Source organism: Dicentrarchus labrax, unplaced genomic scaffold (assembly GCF_905237075.1).
Source record: "Dicentrarchus labrax unplaced genomic scaffold, dlabrax2021, whole genome shotgun sequence".
NCBI classification, from domain to species: domain Eukaryota; kingdom Metazoa; phylum Chordata; class Actinopteri; family Moronidae; genus Dicentrarchus; species Dicentrarchus labrax.
The window spans coordinates 8,237,518-8,263,928 of NW_026136706.1; the positions used below are offsets into that span (position 1 = coordinate 8,237,518).

At 39.0% G+C, this 26,411-nt stretch overlaps 1 protein-coding gene across 1 annotated transcript in view; it reads left to right on the plus strand.

The window, feature by feature from the left end:
- The first annotated feature begins 4,024 nt into the window (after window positions 1–4,024).
- Window positions 4,025–26,411, plus strand: part of LOC127366115 (polycystic kidney disease protein 1-like 2) — a 39,483-nt gene continuing 17,096 nt past the window's right edge. The window contains exons 1-28 of the mRNA XM_051404866.1: window positions 4,025–4,350; window positions 5,205–5,363; window positions 5,456–5,644; window positions 7,398–7,508; window positions 9,734–9,881; window positions 10,441–10,670; window positions 10,841–11,031; window positions 12,347–12,563; window positions 12,750–12,850; window positions 13,424–13,568; window positions 13,846–14,032; window positions 14,403–14,535; window positions 14,650–14,788; window positions 15,091–16,023; window positions 16,170–16,315; window positions 16,431–16,604; window positions 17,461–17,598; window positions 17,845–17,979; window positions 18,256–18,380; window positions 19,679–19,799; window positions 19,953–20,084; window positions 21,612–21,725; window positions 22,048–22,162; window positions 22,276–22,466; window positions 22,553–22,783; window positions 22,904–23,005; window positions 25,610–25,788; window positions 26,187–26,333. Of these exons, the coding sequence (XP_051260826.1) occupies window positions 4,032–4,350; window positions 5,205–5,363; window positions 5,456–5,644; window positions 7,398–7,508; window positions 9,734–9,881; window positions 10,441–10,670; window positions 10,841–11,031; window positions 12,347–12,563; window positions 12,750–12,850; window positions 13,424–13,568; window positions 13,846–14,032; window positions 14,403–14,535; window positions 14,650–14,788; window positions 15,091–16,023; window positions 16,170–16,315; window positions 16,431–16,604; window positions 17,461–17,598; window positions 17,845–17,979; window positions 18,256–18,380; window positions 19,679–19,799; window positions 19,953–20,084; window positions 21,612–21,725; window positions 22,048–22,162; window positions 22,276–22,466; window positions 22,553–22,783; window positions 22,904–23,005; window positions 25,610–25,788; window positions 26,187–26,333 (5,252 nt within the window). The 5' untranslated portion in view covers window positions 4,025–4,031. The remainder of the gene's footprint in view (window positions 4,351–5,204; window positions 5,364–5,455; window positions 5,645–7,397; window positions 7,509–9,733; window positions 9,882–10,440; window positions 10,671–10,840; window positions 11,032–12,346; window positions 12,564–12,749; window positions 12,851–13,423; window positions 13,569–13,845; window positions 14,033–14,402; window positions 14,536–14,649; window positions 14,789–15,090; window positions 16,024–16,169; window positions 16,316–16,430; window positions 16,605–17,460; window positions 17,599–17,844; window positions 17,980–18,255; window positions 18,381–19,678; window positions 19,800–19,952; window positions 20,085–21,611; window positions 21,726–22,047; window positions 22,163–22,275; window positions 22,467–22,552; window positions 22,784–22,903; window positions 23,006–25,609; window positions 25,789–26,186; window positions 26,334–26,411) is intronic.

The following is a 26,411-nucleotide window of genomic DNA, read 5'->3' on the forward strand; positions in this document are numbered from 1 at the left end:
CTGAGTGTAACATTGTTTTTCAAATGAGTCAAACTGAAAGGTGAACTTGCAATGCCATGGGTTTAGGGTTAGAAAAACAAAAATGCACCTCAGGGCTCCTGTAGTTGTTATTGTTTCTCATTTTGGAAGGTCTTCATGCACTTTACTCGGAGTCCACTAGAGGCCAGTATTTAATGTTTGTAGCAAATGTTGATGGCAATGGTGTCTAATCCAGATAATCCTGTATATCACATCACATAATATCATATAAATTATAAAATAAAAGATCCAGTCTGTATTCTTCTGCATTCACACAGTACTAGAAACATTTTACTACCTTAGAGTACCTTATTTTTTTAAAACATGAAACACTATGATGTTACATTGGGGATTTAGAGCTTTTTGATTCACACAAGTTGTTTTCCTGGGAAACCTTTTTAACCTGTGGTGATTTTTTTCTTGTTTTGGTGTTAAACTAAACCCATGAGGTTTTGCAGCTCTATAGCCAGTTATATGGACTATATCTAGCAGATACACCATCCTGTGTGTTATATTTGACTGTCAGTTTTGTTGTGAGGGTTGATAAATGACCTAACCTGACATCACTCCTCAGCCTTATAGGAAACCGGTTGGAATTACCTTATCACGCCCATTTAGACAAAAGTGTTTCACTTGCATTTCCCACTGGCCAGCTCCATCTTCAAGAATACTCACACCCTTCTGTAAATACACACGTTTCTGGTCTGTGTTACTATCGCTTGTATCTGATGTGGGCTACAAATATCTAGTTAGCCTATTGTCAGGCATAGACCCATCAGTAACAGGGCAACAGCAGGGGCAGGTATGGTGTTAGCATGGCTGACCATGACAAAGTTGTCAATTATTTTAAAAGTTCACTGAAGTCAAGGACATGATAAAAGTAATTTATCGCACTAGTGTGTAGCTTGTTCTATTATTGTCCTTTTGAAAGATTTTTCTGTAATTAAATGTCAACATGTCATGTTTTAACTCAAACTTTAGATAACACTGCTCCTCTCTGGGCCTGGAGGATGTTACCCACTTTGCTAAAACAATTATGAAAAATTGAACTTGTTAAATGGCACAAATTAATGGGATTACAAGATTTGTATTCAATAAATGGTTGGTAAACTTTAATGGTTTTTAAATTAAATATAATATGTACTGAAAACAGTATAGCAAAAATCCCCAGGGTTCAACAATGGCATGAGTAGCAAAGGTTATTTCTGAGGTTATTTCTGTTATAATCACAGAGATGGAGAAGCCTGTTTTCATGTTCTGATAACAAAAGCCACCCTCTCGTGTTGTCCTTTGAGGGTAAAAAGCCTTTCACAAAGCACAAACAGTGGTTGCAGGTGTCTGCTGTTGCTGCTGTCATGCCTGATGTAAACGCATTATTTTATCTCACAGCACATTTACACACACATCCGCATAAACAATACTGTGACTCTGACGTCATGCATTTATAAGTATAATGAAAATCCAATAGGGACTGAGAGAAGGATATTATAAGTACACTGATAGATAGGCATGCTCAATGACTTTCATTTTGCTACTACAGAGTCAACACAGAGATTCAGATGGAGTGATGGACTGAGAAAGAGACTGAAGATGTCATGCAAGCTGCATGGATGGACATAAAACAGCTTCATGAGGATGCAAAAACAACAAAGAAACAAATGTTAAAGCCTACAGGTTTGCACCTAAGTACAGAGTCCCTTGAAGAGTTCAGTTTAGCAAAGATCATGACTGAATGGAGAGCCTTGTATGATACTGAGATCCTTATTCGTAGCAGTAATGTCCTGGTGAATTATGTTTTAGTGAAGTCAAACAGTAACTCATTAATGCATCTTATGCAATAGGTTTAGACCTCTAGTCTCACTGCATATAATACACATCATAACTCTTAAAGGACCAGTGTGTAGGATTTAGTGGCATCCAGCAGGGAATTTCCACATTGCAAACAAGTTGCCTCACCCTTCCCTTCCAAGCGTGTAGGAGAAACTAAGGGGGCTGCGAAAAACTCTAAAGGCCCTATCTACAGCCAGTGTCTGGTCCGTCTGTTCTGGGCTACTGTAGAAACATGGCAGACTTTTTGGAAGAGGACCTAATCCTTCTGTAGATGAAAACAGCTAATTCTAAGGTAACTAATTAAACTAATAGTGATTATACACTAATGAAAACATACCTGTGAATATTATATTCCATTTCTGCCAATAGATCCTCCTAAATGTTACACACTGACCTTTAAAACTTATTTCAGATGAATGAACTAGAGTTCATTCTTGTTCTTCCTCGTCTTGTTAGTAATGGTACCACTTGGATCGACAAGCAACAACAGCATTGTAAATGGCTGGAGATTGCATACAGGAGCACAGCATTCTTTGCAATTTGGTTGAATTCAGACCTGCTGTGCAATCAATGGTACAATCAAACTGGTACATCACAGCTTTGAGTGCACAAATTGATCCAAACTAGTTTTACACTGGAGAAACCGCAGTGGATGTTTTAGACAACCTTTTTCTTGTCTTATACAACACGTGTTGTATAAGACAAGACTGCATCACAGGATGCCTTAGGCATCTGCTTGCACTGTTTCCTGTAATGCAGTTGTGTACTAGGGTGTAAGTTGATACTGAGTGGTGTGGTGTATGTGTGTGTGACATCAGCTACACTGACTGAGTGCAATGTTACAGTGCAGATGTAGAAAAATACTTGCAAAGGAAAAGCTGCATTATCTTAGAATTATTATCTCTGTACATCAGTGTTGGAGAGAGAGGCTGACTATGTTTTGTCATACTGGTGCTTGTATGATATATAAAGCACTGATCTTGTTTTGTTCTTTCAAGTTTTAAGCAAATTAATTTAACCTCACAAATTAGCATGGAAATAATAATTATGTTTCAGAAAGGTGTATTTTCTCTTACAATAACAATGCAAATAGTATGAGTTTTTATTTGGTTTATTGGTTATTTTTTGGGCTATCCTGTCGAAAAATGAATTGTTAAATACAACTGCTTCTTCAGGGAGAACTCTGAAACAGCGGAAAACAGCTGTAACACCTTTTCAGTTGATAGTTGAGTCTTGTTTCTGGCGACCTGATGAATGTAAGTCCAATATTCACACTCATTTCAGCTCCACCAACTCCTGAGATCTAATTATTTAGCTGCTAAATGATTCACTATGCTCACCAGCTAGTTGCTAACAGTCTGTCTGTTATTTGGTGATGCGCAAGTAGCGTAAAGTGTTTTTCGCTGAAAACGACACTAATGAAAACATTCAAGTGGGTGGGGAAACCAAAACAATGAGCTGAATGTTGAAATGCTATGTAGAGCTGAAGGGAACTGCATAGTTTTGTAATAATTCTTTGTCCGTTCAGAACGACCCCTTCGACATACAAGTCGTCATGATTCATTGTTGAAAAAACATTGATTATAGCCACTTTTGTTGCTCCTATCTGCATTGTATTTTTGTTTCAACTTTACTGAGAATGTTTCAGTGAATTTATTGTGTTCTATCTGTATTTGAAATGCACTTTGTATGCGTGGTTAAATAACGTGCAACTTTAATAAAATAAATAAAGGGTGAGTTAGTTCTTATCTTAGAGAAGAGTGGCCTTCGTTTTTTCCTTATTGCTGTGACATGCTGCAAAGTTTTTCCCAACAGAATATGGTTCAATTAGTCCATATATAAATCCTTTTCATTAAATGGTGGAAATTATTGGTAAACCCTAACCTCAAGCTAGCCATCTGGTTGATTCCACTCTCCTGGGTTTCCTTTGTTGCAGCTCAGTCTGTATACAAAGGTAATGCATTCAGTGGTTTTTGAGTGAGCCTGGCTGTTACGTAAACAATGTTCCACTGAAACCAGGACAAGGTGTGTGAGAGAGGTGCATTTAAAAGGAGGATGTCAGCAGGGTATGTGTATGAGAACATTAATCAAAAGAGTGAAACAGTATTACTTTTAGCACTGCACTAATAGTACGAAGAAGTTGAAAAGAGTGATGTTTTGAGTTTTAGGTGAAAACAGAAAGGATGTGCCGGACAGTTATGCACCTGCTGATCCTGATGACACTCAGCTGTCTGTCTTGCGCTGAAGATGAGGCAAAGGTTACTGTTTCCTGTCCAGAATACCAGAAGGCCTTTGGAGGCTCCTGCTATGAGTTTGTGGGTCTCCAGCATACTTTCTTCAGTGCCCAGGCTTGGTGTGAGCAGCGTGGTGGACACCTTGCATTCATCCCAGACGAAGAAACTCAATATTTCCTTCAAAGACACCTGGACCCGAAGAAGGATGTGTGGCTGGGAGCAGCACCCTCTACCTCTTCAAACCTGCAATATTCTCCAACTGTTGAAGGTAAGAGAGCCTAAATGTAGAAACTGCTTGCATTAAATGATAAACTGTGAAAGTTTCCTCTCTCTGATATACATTGTTATGCTCATGAGCATACAGAGACTAGTGTGTACTTAAATAAATTTCATTTAACACTGTCAAAATCTTTCTCAGCAATGCAAGCTGAAAATAAACATGCTGCCAAGGATATAATTTTACAGCAAAATGGTACTGCTCACACCTCCTTCCAGCTCTGCAACGTACTTGAAAATATTTTTTTTGGTCTTTTATTTTAAGTCCCTTGCACATTTGATTCAGTCTGTCAAATGTTGTAATTTAGTGCACCATTGAAGAAAACAGCTAAACACTGGTTATTAACAACAACAGTGAATTGTGGTAAATTTGGTGCAGTTGTGGCCAATTTATTCTTATCATCATTTGGTCTATGTCTCAAGAAAAAAAAAAGAAGTTCCAATTGAGATATCATTCTCACTTTCCTCTGTTCAATAATTACAGCCTTTTAACTGCTGAAGCCTTTTCTTTTCCTCAGTGGAGTGAGAAATTATTTCACACTGCAGATATTTTTGCAAGCAGTGAAAAAATGTGCATTCCAAGATTGTAAAATCATTTGTACCCACCAGGTTTTTTTCTTTTTGTCTCCTATTTGTAACAAAGGTTTTCACACCCTGCATGAGGTATCGCATGGCAGACAAAATTACCCACTTATCCAATATATGGAATATTCTCTCAATAATGTCAAAATTGTATCTACAGATGTAAATCATCAAGTTGTACATTAGTGATACAATATATGTATATATGAACATGTTTTTGTACATATATACAGTATGTTCAGTAGTGGTTTGTTCCCTCCTCAGGTCCTCTTTCTTGGCTGGACGGTTCACATATCATCTATTCAAGCTGGGTGAGCAGACCACAGCCAGGAGCAGCTTGTGGACACATTCTGAGAGACTCTGGGTTCCAATGGGACGCCACAAGAGACTGCAACAAAAAACTGTCTTTTATCTGTCAGTTTGGTATGTATTCTGACTCAAACTTTGGGGAAAACGGCCTTCTGAATCACTCTATGATGAATTACCATTTTGTATTGCTTTTATATTCTTCACAGAGTCTGGGAGATCCATTGTGTGTGCAGGTCGTAACACCACTCTGCAGTGTGGTTCTGGTCAAGTTTTAATGATAGATGGCGGCTTCTACGGTCGTAAGAACATTCATTACTGTCGATCCACGCTCTCCCCACCAAAAGCACCCACACCACATCAATGCGGGTGGGTGGATGTTGTAGAATCATTCACAGGTAAAACATGGTCAGATAATTTTTTTGTGTGCAATAAAAACATGAATTATTATTTACACTATTATTTATCTGTCAATCTTACAATAAGTGATGTTTGTGATGTTGATCGACACAATAATGACTCTCAGATTCATGATAGTTCTTGTAATTTAATCTGATGAACTCAATAAGAAAAAATCTGAATAGGAAAACAAACACTTTTCCTCCCATGAAAAGGTTCTGCATGGATGAAAACTATGATGAAACTCAATCCACTTCTGAAGGAAGTGATCGCCAGACGTCACAAAGCACATATTGTCTTACTACAGACCATTATTTGCAAAAAAGGATTGCACATCAGGACATTAATGAAAGAAAAACCACACACAATAATAGCCTAAAAGCTTAATAGGCTTAACGATACATCAATCATATTCATCCATTTCAGAGCAAATATTGACTTGTGCATTTAAGCCTGACGGCTTTGGATGGAAAATGCATCCCGTTGTTGCGCTAACAATTGCTAACACATCTTTTTGCACTAATCATAAGTGTGCAAATGATTCAGATATAATAAATAGGCCTCTGTGCCTCTCTTTAAGATAAAGTTAAAGTTTGCATGAACTAACCTGCTGCCAGTTGTGGTTTTGGGACACACACAGGCAATTTCTCACTAACTGCAGAGCTACCTTTGTGTGGTCTGTGTTAGCTAGTCGACAGTTATCAGTGTGTGGCGTCTGGTTAAAAGAAAGAGTTTTGGAAATGCAAGGATGTGTGTCACATACAAATTTACTCACTTTTGGGCATGGAGCTTTTAACTTAATTTCTACCTAATTGAAATACTCAAAACACTGTCTATAGGTCACAGTAAAAGCCATAAAATAACACTGAACAACTACCGGGGTTGGTCTAGATTAACTTCACCAGGCTTTACTGATTCTAACTGACCATTAATATAACTGTTAACACTGTTATCAGCCTGTGAATTGTTTATGCTAATCACTTGTGTTGATCATTAACACTTACATTAACCTGTGAACCACCCATGCTTCCAGTACATACAGTATCGCAGTTTGCCTATGCCTATAAACTCAACTTCACAGTAGTATCTGTGGCCCAAAGGAATGCTTATAGTGTTTACAGGAGTTTATACTGTATTTTGTCATCACAACCTTTACCATACTCCTACCTGTGCAAAACATAGTCAGCAACATCAGTCATCATATCTGGTGCTAACTTGATGTAATGGTGCATGAGACGCAACAATCGCTCTTAACTGTGAACTAGTTTGAAATGCTGCAAGAGCGATTCACCCAGACCTTTCGCTAAGCTGAGAGTTCCCTCTTATTATATACATATTTCATACTCAACTACATTCAGAGAAAAAAGACATTTGGAAACACAGGCCTTGTTTTATAATTGCGAGGAGCATTTGGTGGCTGTGCCTCAGGTGTTTGAGAAGGTTCACAGGTTCATCACAGGCTCATCCTGTCTGCACATCAAAGCGTCCTTGAGCCAGAACCTGAATACGAGCTGTTCAGGGCCTGTTAGAGTGTTTGTGTGGGTGAGTCTGAAGTGCTTTGCTCTGTGCTTTATGAGTTGTTATTTGTATGATCAGTAGTTGAGTAACATATTCATGTTAAAGCACAAATCTTTCTCACTTAAACAATAGAACTGCTAAATCTGAGGTAATCATTTGTAAAACTTTCTATTTATGTCATCATATTTCCTGTGTTCTCAGGACGTAATTATGTTCTCTGTGTGTGTTTCCCAGCTCACTGCCACGGCCGTCAGGTCTGCCAGATTGCTGAGATTGTGGACTCCTTTGGTGAACCCTGTCCTCAACTGGGGAGCTACCTGTCTTTGGACTACCACTGCAAAGATGGTAGACATATTTATAATTCATACTGTAATTATAGTCCCAGCTCAATTATTAATTCCTCACACTTTCTACATCCACTAGAGGACATGCAGGTCTGAATCTTTCCCATCCCATTCTTTACTTATTTCCATGGTCAAAAGCTGCAAAAGATTACTGAAAACACAAAGAAAAAATAAAATGATGGTCTCAATAACTAATTTCACTTCTAATGTATGTCTTGGTTGACTTTAAAATACATTAAGGCTAAATAAGAATATGTTTTGTTTATTCGACTGACAGCAGTCTAGCTACTCTAGCCTCTTACTCACCTGTGGTTCACACCACCGGCGTCTGCGGCACGTGTGCATGGCGGAACATCTTAACGGCCATGTTAACAGATTAGAGCATTCACGCTGCCCATGAGAGTTGCACGTGTCTCAGCTGCAGCTGCAGTGACACTTCATTAGAGAGTCGAGGTCTCGCCTACTTTTTTCCCAGCAAAAGAGGACAGTGAAAAGGATCTGTTGGTAGTCATATCCTTCAGTCTAGTTTAAACTGTATTCATCTTTTATTTAACACAACTGTGAAAGAATTTCCGGATGTCAACCGGTTGAAGGATCCCCTGCGCCCTCTCTAGTGCTCTCTCTCCCTCTCTCTCTTGCTCTCTTGGGAAAACAAAACACACATGACTGCTTTCTGGTTATATTAAGATTCAGATTGTGATGTAAATTTGATAGAGACCTGGAGAACAGAAACCCATCCCCATGTGAAACCCCCTTTTAAAGAGAGCCAGGCCAAGTAAAGAGTCGTTTTTTGTTTTTTTTTAATTCCTTAACCCATTTGTGTTTGAACTACATGTATAAGGCACTGCAAATGAAATGACATGAACATTTAGATTTTTCATTTACATTATACAAGAAAAAGTGTATGTGGAAACATAGGGCTGTGTATACACCACACGTGTACCAGATGCAGCAGTCACGCGCCGTAGATGTCACATGCTGCCCTGGCGGCCTATGTGAACGAGCCGTCAGCAATGGAAGGCAGCTACCTTGTCCTCTCTAAGACGTAAAGCTTAGGCTTTTCCCCAATAGGCCATTTTCACTGAACATATTGACATGTCACAGTCGGTAAATCACAGGTGTAAATAATACATTTAATGTTGGCCGAATTAAATTTAGCTGCTTCAGTTTCAGGGTTCTGGTACTGTGCATGCTGGCTCACTGTCAAGCCGTTACAGCTTACTGGGACACTTTAATAGAAGAGAGCCACCATAGTTTCTCCCACACAACAGGAAGAGGCAACTGTATTCAGTTAGTTGCAGTCTGCAACTTCAAGGCTAGATGTCACTAAATCATCTCATACAGGACAAAAAACACCAATATACACAATTATACCTTTCACTCAACTTTTGTCATTTTGGTGCTACTATGTTATGTTGGGTTCAGACTACACAATATCAGCCCGATAGCCCAGCTTTTCAGACATATGGCATCAGGAACAAAAATGGTCAATGGGCTTGACAATTGATTGTTGTGTTCTGGGCCTTTGACCAATAGGAGCATAGACCGCTCTTCCCTGCACAACTGTAAACATGGCAAAGCAAAGAGGAATGATGTTGTTGGTGCTGCTGGGTGGAACTGTGGAACTTTTTTAGGCTTTTCCAAACACAAGGCAGCCAGTTTCATACACATAATTTGGTCTCTAGCACCTCTTTCCTGACAACATCACGCACACATCATGAAAGATAACAAGTAATGATTTGTTGGGGACCAACATGTAGGCTTGTCATATCTCTCGGTCAAGTGACAGCAAAAATCCATGACTATAATTGCCTTCTCTGACACAGTGAACATCTTAAGTATTATGTATTTATTGTATTATTTCCTTAAAACATTTTCCACAAAAATGTGTGGAAGTCTATCAAACCCATCAAACCTTACAAGGCAATATCCATTAACCACCCTTTAATAGCTACACTACACTGCACAATTTTAACTACACTACCTTGGATCATGATTGGTTTAAGAAAATCTATCAATTTACAATTTGAAAATCAGCAAAGCAGTTACTCATGCAAACTCATGAAAAAGCAAAAAATGAGACTAAGGGGAAAAAAACAGATCACACTGACGGTCTCTGATGTTGTTGCTGCTGTATTAAATATCCCTGTAGTATCTGTGCTTTTTATGGAAGCCCAGTTGGTTACAGGCACTTTGCTTCATTTCTGGTCATTATCTCACTACAAGGACTCACGCTGTCAGTGAGCACTGTGGCTGCTGTTTTTGATGACGTCACTATCAGCGTGAAGTGGCTCTTAAACTTGCCCCAGGGAAACCTAATCTGCAAGCTAAGTACCGGAGATGACCATGTCACTTATCTACACAGACCAGAGGGGTGAGTAGTAACTTTTACAGACTGACTATGGCTGACTATGTGGGTTTAAAATAAGATTTAAAAAATAACAATTTCATACATTTAAATGTTCATATGAAGGTCTGTTTATTGTTCATGAGGAGCACAGCTCGGACCGTGAGGATTGCTGTAAAATGTATTCTGGATGAGTTTTTTCAAGGTTGAGAAAATAACCCTGATGATTTGATGATTTGGCCCGAGACACATTTTAAAGTCCAGGTGAAATGGAATTCAGAGTGCTATTTGCTTCCACATATTTACGTATATTATTGCAGAGAGGGCGGGCACCTGTGGTGGGCCCTTAAAAGTGCTAATGAAAGAGCCATATAAACAACCTATATAGGCTTGGAGGACAGAATAGAGCTAAATGTGGATTACAATAAGGGTGTCCTATTTCACCACCAATCTGTAGACTAAGAAAATTAAAGATTTGACATTTAAGGACAGGTTTGTGTGTGATGTATATAACCTAAATGACACATTTTTCACCAGAAAGGAACATACTTTCTGCTAACTTATTTTATATATGGATTGTTTTTAGGTTGGAGAGCATTGTGGTCCACAAATATACTCACCCAGGTACATTTGTTGTGGCAGTTGAATGCACAGGCAGCGGCATACACGTTACAGCTCAGAAAATAATAGCCATTCAAGAGCCCATCAGAGAGTTTGGTGTCATCACGTGCTATTCTGGGAAACTGTATTTTCATGCAAACAACTGCAAATCCCTTTATGGAGAGCAATTTCAAATTCAAATGGAAGTAAAAGCAGGTAGGTGCCATAATATAATATACCATAATTCATCCTGTCAAATGTGATATCACTGCTTGAAAGTATCAGGTTTTGGTGTTTCTATTTTACTCATTTTCTTTTCTCAAATGTCTTGTTTGAATTGGTCATTTGTTAAATAAACTGTTTACATCTTTCTTTTCTTTCTGCAGGTACAAATGTGACCTACAGAATCCAGAGTAATGAAATGCTGTTGTCGGGTTCATCCGTTGTCAGGGGAAATGTTCCCCAGAACATCACAGTGACCTCAGAAATGGTGAAACAGCTTGGACCTGGCTGCCACCGGCTGACCCTTTATGCATCCAATATGGTCACGTTCCCTGAAGTGTCTGCAGACCTGCAGGTAATTCAGCATGTATCAAGTAAACATGTCCTATTCTATCAATAAAGCACTAACATGATGCATCATCAGATCATGTCTTTGTAATGATTGTGAAGGTGGCGTTTGAAATATAAGATTTAAAGCTAGCATTTTGATTATTTGATTAAGGAGATGATTGAGGAGTAAAAGCCTCACTAAACCTGAAATTAAATTTAACCTTTAATTATAGAATCTCATCACCTAATGAGTGGCATATCAGTAAACAGCAGACCACAGTGGATACATCATCGCTCTGAATTTCATCCAAATCAGCATCCTGTGATGTTACCTTTCTCATCTCTAGGCAAATCTTTGGCTAATTGTGTTTATTTTTAAACACTGGAACTCTATAATCAATTTAAGTTTAATCAGAGTTAGACTTGCTGAATTGGAGGCGGTGTATAGAAATAGAAACAGAAAATTCAGTTTCACAGTCAATACATGACTTGAACAATAAAGAGAGATTGCTCTCCGTCTTTATTCAAGCTGTTGCCTCATTTTGTTGTCAGTGTCAGTATCTTGGAACAAATTAAACTGCTTTGAAGATTTTTATAGATAAGAACATTAAGTGAACCCCTAAGTTTTCTTCATTATCCCCTACATGTAGTAGCTAGCAGTCTTTTGCCCTTCCTTTGTTGGCCAATTGCTGTGTCTCTTGGCACATCTTGTCCATGCTTAAGCACATTCCTAGAACAGACAAAATGGGGGCCCACTCTTTGAAACCTTTCTCTAGTGCTACTAGTGGTCTAAAACTCCACAGGATACCTTTAACAATTAAAAATATAAAATATAAAGAAATAATAACAATAACACTTTGCATTAAGACATACTTGAGAGATTAAGTTGTAATTGCTGTTATATCCTTTGTAATTGAAGACCTTGATGCCTTATTGTTATGTGGAAACAAACATGTCAAAAACAACTCATGAATCTAATTGCAGGCTTGTAAACAAACACCATGTGTATACAGGAGGCGTAATGTAAGCAAGCACGTTAGCAGATGCAGTGCTTCATGTCTGTCTCCACAGGAATGTGTTCAGGTTCATTATTGAGTAGGTCACCCACATTTTGACAGCTTTACTACATGTAAAACAGAAGGAAGTATTAGTAGTAGTAGTAGTGGTTGTGTTATGTAGCCTGTGTAGACGCATGTTAGAAGCATGGCTGAAAATGTCTGAAACGCCTCCTGTGTAGACATGCATTTATACTTAATTAACAGATCAATCAGTGTATTATCATTTGTTGACAAGTGGAAATTGATGTGTTACTCTCTTTTGTAATTCTTCATATACGACAGATGTGTGTGTTAGAGAAAGTAGCCGGGCTTCAGGCCTCTCTGTTGACAGAGAGGGATGACGGTCTGGACTCTCCATGTATAACTGTTGGTGTTTCCCTCGAACGGGGAGGGCCTGTGCTGCTCCTCTTCTCTCTGACTGGAGACAACAGCTCATTCTCTGAGTCCAGGAAAATGAATACAAGGAAGGACATTTTTCGGATTGGACACCAGATTCAAGGTATGGAATACATATTAAACAGGGGTTACATATGAGGCAAAACTGTAATTCACTGATTTCTGAAACGCATAACCTACAAAAATCTGAAAGAAAGACCATTATGGGTGTTTAATTTTTCTTTATGTTTCAGATGTGTATATGTGCTGAATTTATTGATATGAGCTTGTTTTAAATGTTTTGCTGCAGGATCTGTTCAAGTGAAACTCAGAGCATGGAATGTCTTCTCCTCTTTGGAAGTGGATGTGGATATGTTTGCTTCCTGTGGCACAGATTTAGACATTAAACCGGTAATTTTTTTTTCTTTTTGCATTAAACAGTAGTGGTAATGAGAGTAATTACCCTGTATTCTGTCAGTGCTCAATATGAAATGAAACAAACAAAAATACTTGTCTCTAAACGCGTCAAGCTTAGTCATTCTCAGACAACACCAGTGAATGGCCAGCCTGGGAGCTGCCTGGTTTCATGGTGGGACCACTGAGGAGAAAGAGGATGGATTTAGAGAATAATCAGATTCTTAGGAACAGGTGAACTGTTAAATTTAGAATTTTTGGCTCATTTCCAGAGGTTGGAAAGCTAATCGATCACCCTTAGAATGGACTCCAAGGATAAATTTGGGCCTTTTTTGGTTTAAATCACTGGCACTGTTGGTTGATGTAAAACACATCAAGGGGGAAAGTTGCAAACTCTAGATTAAAAAACTCCCTACACTGTAAAATGCAGAGAGATTGAACTGGCAGAGATAAGCTTAATCAATATTGTGTGAACACAAGGGACTTCAATGTCATCCATGTGTAAACTCCAGCTTTAAAGTCAGCTTTCCAGCACTGTTGATAAATTCTTCTGTTCTTTTTCATTTTCAGAGGAAGAAACTCGTTAGAGTTGTCAGATCTTCACTGGAGCTCGAGGCAAGACCTTCATCTTCAGTAACTGACACAAGTCAAACAATCACGCTTTTATCTGATGAATCACCCGATCTAAAGAAAAAACGATACCAGTGGTCATGCAGTAAGCGTTTTGCTTTTTGTACTGTTTTTGTAGGTAGTCATGGAAGTAACAGTCTGCTACCACAGTAACTCATTCATCTTCCCAAAATACCCCAATTCATTATAGCGTGTATATAGGTAGAAATTTTAATTTGGGAATGCCTATTTACAATTTTGCTAAAGAGATTGTTGTTGTTGGCCAAGTACCAAACTATCAAAATGTCTGTTAAGTCGTAAATGTTTTGTAACAGCATGTCAATTGTTATTTCAGTAGTATGACTTGCCTTGTTGTTTCACAGGGAATCCCTGTAAATGTGCAGGAACTTTCGCGACACTGACCCATACCATTACAGGAAACTGCCTACCGGATCCATTTGAATTTAATAAGTATCATTTTGAAGTGATAGACTTAAAAAAAAATAAAGTGGATAAAAATGAATCCATATGCATAACCCGTACCCCTAAGACTGAAACAAATCAGCTAAGGTAATTGACGTTTTTTAAATTGATCTGCTCTGATCACTGAACCAAAGATTCTCATCTGTACTCGAGACCAATTCTGTATATTAGGTATTTCAGGTGTAACTATAATTTGTTGTACAACAGAAAAGAATAGAGATGACGTATTTGAATTATTTATAACACAAAGACTTCAGAAAATACTGGAACAAATGAAACTTTTTACTTTGTAAAGGAGCTCATATCTCAACAAAAACTGTTTTCTAAAAATGGAAAATTTTTTGCATTGTTAACAACCAGATCAAGCGAACACGCAGAGTACAGTATAAATAAGTTGTTTTTTTTTTACATGTCACAGATGAGTGTGTTATTAAAATTAGTTATGTATTTGTCGTAGTCTCAGTTGTACTGCAGGCTGTGACCCAGTAACGGACAACACAGATGCACAAATAAAAATGGACTGTACAGCACCACTGTGTTCAACAGTTATGTGGTACATTGAGGCCCCAAAAGACAAAGATGAGTGGCCAGTAAGTCTGATAAATACAGTTTGGGAGCTAGGACTGAAGGATCAGATACTGTGAAATGCTTTAAAAATAATTCACTGTTGTCTTAATTAATGTGATTTGTTCATTTATTTACAGGAGGAGACAAAAAGCTGCTACAAAGACACAAAGACAAGGCCACTTGTAAAGCAAAAGGATGGTGGAACTGAATTAACTGTGAGTCATAGCAGACTTGCCAAGTCTAAGCAAGAGGATGTCACTGTGGTGGTAATATTTGGTGCGTATATATCAGTCAGTAAAAATAAAGCTGCTCTGTGAATTATCTGGTCTTTGTTTGTGATAGATTTTGGGTCCCAGATTTGCGTAGAGTTAGGGTTATTGGTGAAATTAATTGATGCAGAGAAATTAACTCAACACCACTACAGAATCAGCAGTACTATTTCAGTTTATAGAAATTATTAAATTTTTTTCTTTTTCACTGTTTTTGACTATTGAATCAAGATTAACAAATATGTTTTTTATAGCCCTTTATTACTTGAAAATAACACACATTACACATTGTCATTTTTTTTTCCAAAGAGCTGTCTGCCATAACTTATTACAAAACATACAGCATAAAGACATCATCATCAGTGCCTACCACCAAAAACCCTACTGGTTCTACCACCGCTTCATCTGGCACTACTACCACCGCTTCATCTGGCACTACTACCACCGCTTCATCTGGCACTACTACCACCGCTCCATCTGGCACTACCACTACCACCGCTTCATCTGGCACTACCACTACCACCGCTCCATCTGGTACTACTACTACCACCGCTTCATCTGGCACTACTACCACCGCTCCATCTGGCACTACCACTACCACCGCTTCATCTGGCACTACCACTACCACCGCTCCATCTGGCACTACTACTGCCACCGCTTCATCTGGCACTACTACTACCACCGCTCCATCTGGCACTACTACTGCCACCGCTTCATCTGGCACTACTACTACCACCGCTCCATCTGGTACTACTACTACCACCGCTTCATCTGGCACTACCACTACCACCGCTCCATCTGGCACTACTACTACCACCGCTCCATCTGGTACTACTACTACCACCGCTCCATCTGGTACTACTACTACCACCGCTCCATCTGGCACTACCACTACCACCGCTCCATCTGGTACAACTACTACCACCGCTCCATCTGGCACTACCACTACCACCGCTCCATCTGGCACTACCACTACCACCGCTCCATCTGGTACAACTACTACCACCGCTTCATCTGGCACTACCACTACCACCGCTCCATCTGACACTACTTCTGCCACCACTACCTCCAGGACCACTGCTAGCACCAGTGAAACATCCTCACCAGCAACCACCAACAATGATGATGGCCTTCAGTGTAACATATCCCCGCAGAGTGGAACAATCCTTGATATTTTCAAAATAACTTGCAACACTGAAGTTACTTGCTCTAACTGCCAGTATTGTTTTAAAACTCATGAAGGTAAGTAATCCAAGTTGGCAAACATATCTGGGATAAGGGAAATTATTTATCTTTAACTTATCTAAAACTTATCACATAATAACTCTTAGAGTCCTCTCCCATAAATATATGAATCTAACATATTTTCTTGTTTGAAATATTGTCAGGTAATAAGCATCTGCTTTGCAGTAAGAACAATGAAGTGAATGCTGTCTTCCTTCCTCTTGGAGACAGCAGTGCCAACAACAACCTCATTATCACAGCAACTGCAAAAAAAGGCAGCTTTGTAGCTAGCACTACTATAACTGCACAGGTTTGTCAAAAGCATGATGACTAAAATAAATGCGGGTCTGACAAAACAAGATCTATGGAAATGCTAATCTAATATTCCTTTACGCTGCTGTAATAAAAAGGCTTTTTCTCCTTAGGTGCTGGATTCAGACTCTTCAGTAGATGGTCTTAAGGCGGCAGTGGACAATGCTGTGGATCAGCTAAAGAAACGGGATCTGCTTTCAGGAGAAATCCTGGGACAGATCTTCAGTGCGGTGTCCAATAAACTGAATGGTCAATCTGATGAATCGACAAAAGCTCATAGGCAGAAGGTATACACGCGCTAACATACATATTCTCAAGTAGGTGGCACAGGGACTCGGTGGTTTAGATTGAGCCAACAAAATTACAAAACAAGATTACGTGCTGATTTGCACCGGTGTTGTGCTGGGAACAACAACCCTGGGCCAAATTGTCAAATACATTTTGAGGAAAATTAACACAATTAATATCTTGAAACAAAGTTGCGCGTCATCACAAGTAAAACAAATCACACCTAACTACACCTAGCTTTAATCCTGGGTGTGGTCCGAGGAGCCTGTAATAGCCTTTTAATGCTTCAACATTTGGGGATTTTGGATTGTTTGCTGTCTTACCAGAATCTAGATGGAGGTTTGTTATGAATATTGGTGTCTGTGCATTAGGTAAACATACTGGGGCATGCTACCTGGTCGCTGGGGTTGGAGGTGTGTGTAGACGGTTAGTCTTAGACCAGAAGAGGATAATTATGCCTTCAAAGGAACTTCAAAATGGTTTATTTTATTGTCTGTTCTTAGCTAGTTTGCTAATATTAGCCATTAGACAAGACTGGAGAGCTGTATCCAGTCAGGAGAGATAAGCTAGCTTTCGGCAGTCAGCGAATGCCACCGAAACTGAAGGCTGAGCGCTTATTTAACCATCTGCTTTACTTACTTTTTCCATTGAGTAATTAATGAAGTAGGCTAATGAATTTACTTTTAATGAGTAATGGTTTACATTTTCAATTAACCTGCCCAACACTAATTGTAAAGTGAACCCTTGAGACAAGGTGGCTTTCTTGACATTGGAAACAAATATCAGTTGAGATTTGGTTAAGATACTAAACTGAATAATCATGAATGAAATCGTGAATGCTTGTCTCTGTTGAAGCTTCGTGAGCAGATGCTGGATGAAATGATTGAGACAGCAAAAGAAGGTCCCATCAACACTCCAGAAGAAGTTCAGGGGATAGCCAGAGGACTTACTGGTGTTTTCCACAAAGGCACTGAACTCAGCTCTTCTGCTCAGGTACTATGAAGTAAACCTTACACTAATCAGAAATTACATCATAGGAAGGAGAAATCATTGTGTAAAATCATTTTCATCAAGGTTCATTGCTTTATGTTAATGAATAGGCAAGGCTGCCTTAGCTCATAAGCTTATAATTGTGTACCTGAGACAGGATATTAAAGGAGGGATATGTGTCTGTGTTAAAATGCCTGTCATAACAAAACAAATATGACTTAACATGTGAGAGTTCATTCCCACCTCCAGGAAGAGGCTTCATTATTGTTTGAAAACCTCAGCGCATCTCTCATCCACATGGAAGTTAGCAATAGTGAAGAAATACACTCTGCAGCCAGCACCATTGTGGAAGGAGCAGGCAATATCCTGGACTATTCTTCCAATGTGAGTATTTAACCTTGCAGATGGGATCTACTTCTCTATGGAAGGTTGGGTGATTAAAATATGCTGATCAGTAATTATCACAGGAATATTTACAGATGCCTGCATTTTTTCAGCATGTCCATTGGTCCTCCCATTTCTAATTTTCACAGGCACCTTGTAGTTTAGCTGTATTTCTGGGTTTTTGCCCTCAGAGCTGTTTACTGGTATTCATTTCTTCAATTCAGCATACAGTGGGAAATCTCCCTTGTCATAAATGGCTTTTGTTATCCTTTGCAGAAAAAAATCTCTGATGCCCTTCTCCTTACTCTGAAAAATACACAGAGTGCACTGTTAAGATTTAAAGATGTTAACGAGGGGCCAACTATCATCAAACAAGCTCATATTGGTGTGTTTGTTAATAGGTAAGTTCATCTTCAGCCACAAACTCCGACATAGAAAGTCTTTGTTGTTTTTGGGAAAATAAGCCTATTTGTTTTTTGGCAGAGTTACAATAGAAGACTGATGCCACTCTCATGTCTTAAAGTAAAATGTAAGGCCACAGCCAGAGCTAGTTATCATAGCCTGGAAATGGGAAAACAGCTAGCCCTGCTCTGTCCATAAAGAAATCTGATCCATGATGATAAAGATACAGAAAACTAGAAGTATGTGGCAAAAATAGCACATTGTCAGTATTTTAGAGAACCCCCAAAATTTTCCAATCACATTTTCAGGGGAGCTCATGTCTTATTAAGAGGAGTCAAGCTCCTCCTGGCTCCCCTGTAGTTGTGTGTGCTGGACTTTTTATTGGCCTAGAGCAGCAACTTCTAAAGTCAGTTCTAAATCTATGCTGGTTGAACTTCAATCAGCCATAGTCTTCCATACCACCATTTGTTTCCATAAATAATAACCTCTTAATTAGAGAGCTTTGGAGGTTTTGGTAGGAGGATTTTGTTACCTTTGGACAGAGCCAGGCTAGCAATTTCAGCCTATTTCCAGTCTTGATGCTAAACTGCACTAACCCTCTGGCTGTAGCTGAATATTAACTGGACAGATGATTTTGAGTGGTTTCATCTTACTCAAGAAAGCAAATAATAAATGTATTTCCCTGCACGTGGAGATTTTTAAAAAAATAATAATAATCTTGGGGTGCCATGGGGGGTTCAAATGTAGGCTACCAGTTTCTTATTGGTTTTACTAAGAAAAAAAAAAAAGAAAAAAATAGTGCAAGTATCAAGTCTTAACCTTCAAGCCAGCAGCGCCTTCCAGTTCCATCTTCCAAGTGCTCCGCTCCGGCCTCTCTACAACCGCTGCAGTCAGTGATAGGTGCGTCACTTGGTTAGATTACAGGTTACCAGGTTCGCCCACATGCAACAGTAAACATCTGATCGAAAAAAATATATATTTTATGATAATTCACATATTAATAAAGATAGCAATGACTTGGCAAGTCATTTCATGCAAGTCTAAGTCAAGTCTCAAGTCATGAATAGCAAGTCAAAGTCAAGTCAAGTCTTTTATCACTGTTAATCAAGGAAGTCACAAGTCCTCAATCTGGCGACTTAAATCTGACTGGAGTCAAGTGACTCGACTTGAGTCCCCCATCTCTGCTGTAGAATAAGACTCCTGGCCTGCACATTACTGAGAACATTAGCAAACTGAAATTCAAAGCATAACCAACTAATAACTAACTAATATCAGTCTCTTTATATCTTTTCCTCAGAGTGACACCGGGAAGTTTGCACTCAAATGCTATAAATATTCCCAACAGCTCATCCCCAACATTTTCTCTCCCAACACTACCCCCGGATATACTTTCTTCAGATGAACCAGTGGATGTACGCGTAAGTCAGATATTGCAATGATTTAACTGACAAAATGACTCAAATTGTCTTCATGGGGCAGCACTGGTTAGTGCAGGTTAGATAGGAAAGTGTCCATGTTAAATCCCATGTCTGAGATGATAATGGATGTTTGTTCTTTAAATGTATTTACAGATGCTGAGTTTAGATAAAAATCCATTTACTTGGAAAGAGAGGGGGAACATCAGCGGCATGGTGGGTTCTCTAGCCCTCACAACAACAGATGGTTCCAGTATCCTTGTGGAGAACTTGAGTGAGGATATTGAAGTGAGTACAGCAGCAGTGCAGCATCCACACAGAGTTGTTCAATACTGTGCTTTCCTGTCCTCTGTGGGGACAAATTGAGGCCTTCTTCTGAGAGAAAAAGACCTCGGATTCAGCAAAACAATGAAGTGAGGGAGCTTGTACTAGTTTGTACAGGGAAGAGCACTTTGAAATGAAATCAAGGTCTGAAAATGTTCATATATGTTCATATATTATGTGAATATTTAATTTACAACGTACTGGATTAAGTGCTTCATCCTTTTTTCATGTAAAACTTTTAGCAAGTAAAACATAATCTGTTTACAGCTGCATTTGTGTTTATGTAACATTAATGCAGCAGGCAGTCTGACATCTCTAATTGTGAGTGTGATTAAATGAGAGATACACTCCCAGAGCTGCTTTTGTGCATATCAGAGGGGTTATGATTAAAAGGTGCAAATTAACAGTGATGGAGAAAGTGATGCTCTGAACTGGAAACAGTTCACATAGCTCCATAAATAATTATAGGACCTTTTACTCTTTTATCTCTAGTTAAATTCATTTTATGTGTACCTGGTACCATGGCAACTGTGTATACCAAGTTCTTTTAAGTGGTCTGGTAAACAAGAGGTACTTGAGGCTGCAGTGACCAACGTTAGGTGTAAAGGCAGAATTATGAGAGCAGAATCAGAACATATGTTCTCTTAGTAAGCGTTGGTCAGGTGTATCAACTCCATTACAATTAAATTCACTGCCCCCCTCGCCATGAGGAGAGCACTAAGGTCAAAGACGAATGGAGAAGTTGATAATTCTCACCAATCCAGAAAGAAACCTACCTGTAACGCATGAGAAGTGCCACTCATCCCACTTCATATCCAGCACATCTCAGCATAAAAACACTTGAGTACTAAATATAATGCATTGAGTCCTGCACCTTCATTCAGAATGGCAAGTTAGGCGTACTGTTTGGAGGCAGTGAGTCACTGAATTCACAGTGGGGACACTAGAAAGCACACTGCATATTGTTAATGGGGCCATGTAATGCTCTTGGGGGTTTTCTGTGTGCCTCAGTGTTTTATATTGATTTTTTGTGCATGTACAAGTTCTGAGATGTGACAAAAACACCAAGTCCACAGAAAAGCCTGCTCCTGAACTGCCTGATAAGCCTTGTTTGTATTCAGGCTTTTCTTCTGTTACACTATAACATGACATTGTGGCAGGCATCAACTATAGGCTAGGTGACAGTCCCACCCATTTAAGCCTGCTCAGGCTTACGGGAGCTGACCAATCAGTAGGGGTCTCAGGAGAGGGGGACCTTAAAGAAAATGGAGGATATCAGACAAAGGGTGAATAAAGATGATGCTGCAATGACCAGCATGAGAAAAACAAGGTGTTTTTTGAACAGTGAAGCATGTAAACCTATTATTGTAAAGCCCCCGAATACAGGTATGAACCTGAAACTCTTTAATTAAGCAACCTAATTGTTAAAATGTTTAATTAAATTACAAAAGCTGTAAGGGTCTATTTTCTGTCATTTTGTCTGGTCTGCAGATTCTCTTGCCAAGGCCTGTTGGACAGCAGGTGAACACCTCTTTTTTGGATCTGGGGAACTACAGCACAATAGTCATTGACCTTTCTTCAGTTGACAATACGCTGGTGTTAAAGGTAGGGTAAGATATTTTTATCTCCACTTCTGAGACCTGTAATGAGCAACAAATTTCATATCAGCTTTGGTCTACTTTTACGCTATGAACAGTCAAAGTGACTGCATTATTAGAAAGATACTATAAGTAGAGCCACTTCAATTGACAACATCATAAATTCTTCAACTGTTACTAATTACATGTTTGCTAATTATCCTTTTTTCCCTTTAATCTTAATATCACAAGGCTAAAATAAATCAGAAAACTGTGTTTAAATAATGATCGTTGCCTTTGCTTCTCTGAATGCACATTTTGTTGCAACTATGTCAATATACCTTTTAAAGATGGTGCCTTCAAAGGATCCTTTACCCTTCAAACTGTTCCTTGGTTATTTGGACTACCCCAATGACACAAATTATGTAGCAATGACAGAGATGCCTCACCAGGGAACAACACAAGGTATACATCTCTTTTCTTAGTGGGGGACACGATATGTTTTTAACTCTAATACCTTTTAAATTTTACTTTTGATACATTACTTGAGTACTTGTATGTGTGTGTGTCTTATACAGAGGAGAGATACACTTGGCTACTAGAACCCAAGGATTTGAAGGGAAACACGGGACTGCATTATCTTGTGGTGAGGCCCATAGTTGGCCCGGGTATAAAATCCATTGATGCCACTTTATCAGTTACCTCCATCACTACCGCATGTACATTTTGGGATGAATCCAAATTGGATTGGAGCGAATATGGATGCAGGGTAAGTAAAGTAATTCATTAAATCTGCTTTTGATGTGTAACATGTTCCCCAAACTTTAATGACAGTAAATGTTGTTCTCTTCCAAGGTTGGTGTTCAGACCACACATCTAGTCACCCAATGCCTCTGCAACCACCTCACCTTCTTTGGGAGCTCTTTCTTTGTCACTCCCAACCTTGTTGACCCATCACGCACAGCAGAGCTGTTTGGGACTTTTGCTGAGAATCCCGTGGTTGTCTGCTTTGTGGGCGCACTCTTTGTGGCCTATCTCTTGGTGGTTTTGTGGGCACGACGAAAAGACATTCAAGATGTGGCCAAAGTACGTTGTATCTCAAGCACCGGAGTATAACTCAGATGTAACATTGCACAAAATGTAGTCGGTTTTGCAGTTTACAAAAAGAATCTTAAAAGAAAGATGCTTAATGTTTGTGGTTGGCAGGTTAAGGTGACTGTGCTGGAGGACAATGATCCCATGGATGACTATCGCTACCTGTTGAGTGTCAGCACTGGGTATCGGAGAGGAGCCTCCACTTCCTCTCAGGTGAATGTGTTATCGGTTTAGTTAGAGACACTCATAGAAAATAGCCTCTGCTCTTTGAGGGAGCCACCAAAGAATCTGCACAACAACAGGTATTCTGCTGTTATTGCCCTCCCGTGAACGCACAATATGTTATTTTTGTCACTAGGGTTCTCTCACATCAAAACAATAACAAAAGACGTAGTTTGATGACATTGTGAAGTAGTGTTGGATCCTGGGAGTTTGTTGTGAAACCACCATTGCTGATGACAGGTTATCTAACGTGATTCAGGCAGAAACCTGGAAAATGGCTACTCATCAGTTGCTTCATTGCTCTTAGTTTCTTTATTTATGTGCCACTATGTTGGTGAACATAGTGGAGGCTTTGATAGCTTTAAAGATATTTCCCTCAGGAGTTGATAAAGAGCAAGAAGAGCTAAAAGCAAAGTGATTATTGGTGATTATTGGATCATTGGATGTTCAAAAAAGGACTCTAAGACATTACTCATAACAGTTTAGGTAATAATGTGTAAGTGTTGCTTTTTCACGTTGTTCTGATGCTATGTGGCAAACAAATCAATAATTACAGCTTTGATTGATAATTGATACATTTATATTTTATTAAATCCAGAGGCTTGTTTTACAGTTGACTTGAGCTGCTTTTGTGAACATTTTGACAAGCATTTTTCTTTTTCAGTTCATCCGAGCTTTTCAACTCCCTATTTGGCTTTTGTTTGCTGTTGGCTTTTACATCTCTCCATTCACCAATCTCTCTGAGGGAATATCTTGAATGTCATCGATTCAATTTTAGAGAAAATGCTGTGGAACAATGTGTACTGATGCATCATTTTGGTATTACGCTGACGGGCCACATTGAAGAGGAGATATAGTTGGGTTTTTTTGTCTGTACATCACACACAGTCTCTTGAACTTTGCTGATCCCATTTCATGACTTAATGACAGAAATATTCTTATTTATTTCTCAACCATTCTGCCATTTTTTTAATTTTAATCTTCTTCTCTTCTTAGACAAATTACACCTAACAAACACAAAAATAGAAAATACATCAATTCACTAACAATGACCACGCCATCGAATGTAGGAAATAAGAAAAGTTTATTGCACATAATGAACAAATGTGAACCAATGTGGTATACTGAGGGATGAGGGATGGAAGTAGGTTCGAGGGATGAGGAATGAAGGTCGGAGGAAGGAAGGTCGGAGGAATGAAGGTCGGTTGGTGGATCGATGAATGGATGGAGGGGTTCGGCACGATGTAAGAGGGAACTGATTGGGTTGCGAGACACTGAGTGGGGGAACTGTCTCTTTGTATCTCTTGTAGAGATACGAGAGGGAGAGAAAAATAAAGAGTTTGGGTGGGAGGGATGTGGGAAATGAGTCAAGGAGGGAGTGAACGGATAAGGTGTGCTTAAGTAAGTTTGAGCGGAAATGAGATGATTGCAGGGAGTGGTCTTTGTTCCCTAACCTAGTTATAAAACATCAAGTATGCATAATATTCACACGAGCCCACATCGTCAAGTCACAGACCCTCACTTTTTCACTCACGGGAAGCAGCGCTTTAATAGATATCTCATTACTAGTAACAGATACATTTTAAATATACATACACACACACATACATTATAAATACTCTCAATTCAGTATTGATACATTCATATAATTCTGAATTGTTAATTAATCTGCTATATTAATTTAGACTGGCTGCCAGGTATGCAAAATCTGTTTTTAGTTATATATGATAACCTCTCAAGTGGATTTAAATTCAGGAGTGTTTCAAACCAAAGTCATCCGGAGGTTTATCACCAATCCACCTTTGGAGAATACATAACCTTGCAGCACACCGGCACATTTTCAATATATATTTATACTTAACAGCTGGATCATCCAAACCTAAAATACAGATGCCTGGGTTTAATGTTGGCTTGCATTAAACATTAATCCAGAATTCCACAATATTTGAGCATTCCCAGAAAACATGGAAATATTTAGCTTAGCCAATATTACATTTTGGAAAGATTTGGAAACAATCAGGATCATCCTTGGTTCTAGTAACTCAGGTAACATACAGTTTATGGATGATTTTAAATTGTATTTCATGAGACATACCTGTGCAATTTATCTTTTTTAATATTCAATAAAATTGTTTCCCAATTATCTTTACTTATTGTGGTCCCAAAAACTAACTTCCAGGAACATCTGTTGATGTTAGTATCCATCTTCTGCCCTTTTACAGTTTCCATGTACAAGTAACTTAATGTCTTTTAAGATACAGTGGCAGCTTTGACCAATCATTTTTCCATGAAGAAAATCTCCACCTTCCTTTCTGTCCTCTACTGAGAGAATTTCATTGCCATCCCATTAAACAGATCCTTTATATTAATTATCCCTACCTCCTGCCTTTTCTTAAATCCAGTATCTAAGCAGGAGGAAGGAGTCAAGTGAGGGTTATTTACCCCAGGAGCAAGAAATGATAAACATCCCATCGTCTTCTAACATATTTAAAATGATGTGTCACCATACTTGTTAAGGTTGTCAAGTTTATTAGTCAAAGTGAAGGTCTTGCTGAGGTCTTTTCAGTTTTAACATACAGTACTAAACTGTTGTAGGTGACAATAACGTTGCTGGGTGCAGAGGGAAACAGCGAACCACACCACCTGACAGATCCAAAGAAATGTTTGTTTGAGAGAGGTGCAGTGGATATGTTCCTGCTAACAGCACCCTTCTCCCTGGGAGACCTGCAAGGCATCAGACTGTGGCACAACAACTCAGGGAGCCATCCAGCCTGGTAGGCAAACACAGAAATGTCAAAAAACATCCTCAGAGTATTTTCTACCTCATTGTAAACTATTATAATATAATATTAGTCATTCTTCGAATGTAGTTATTATGACCTACAACACCATGAACATGGAATGTATGTCTTGGCTCAAAATTATCCAGACATTACAGATTTCTTTTCAGGAGAATGCAGTCGAATGCATCAAATACAATTCAGTTGTCATTTTAGCACCCCTACAGTGTAACACAATAATTTACCCTGTCTATTATTTTAGTGTAATTTCTCAGCCACCAAGTCAGCTATGATGTAATTTTTCAACTTTAAGACACACTGTCACATGAATACAGGTCATTTGTAATTGAAATGTTATTACAGACCTGAAATTTTCCACCTTTTTTTCCCAGGTATGTAGGCAATGTCATGGTGCAGGATTTACAGACGGAGCACAAATGGCATTTTCTCTGCAACTCCTGGCTGGCCATCGATGTGGGAGATTGTTCCCTTGATAAAGTTTTTCCTGTTTCGACAGAAACGGATTTGAAGAGGTTCAGGTAAGGTAAAAGCATTGACTTATTGGACAGCTAAATTATACCCACAAGCACACTGTTGAAGTCTACAGGCTGAATGTC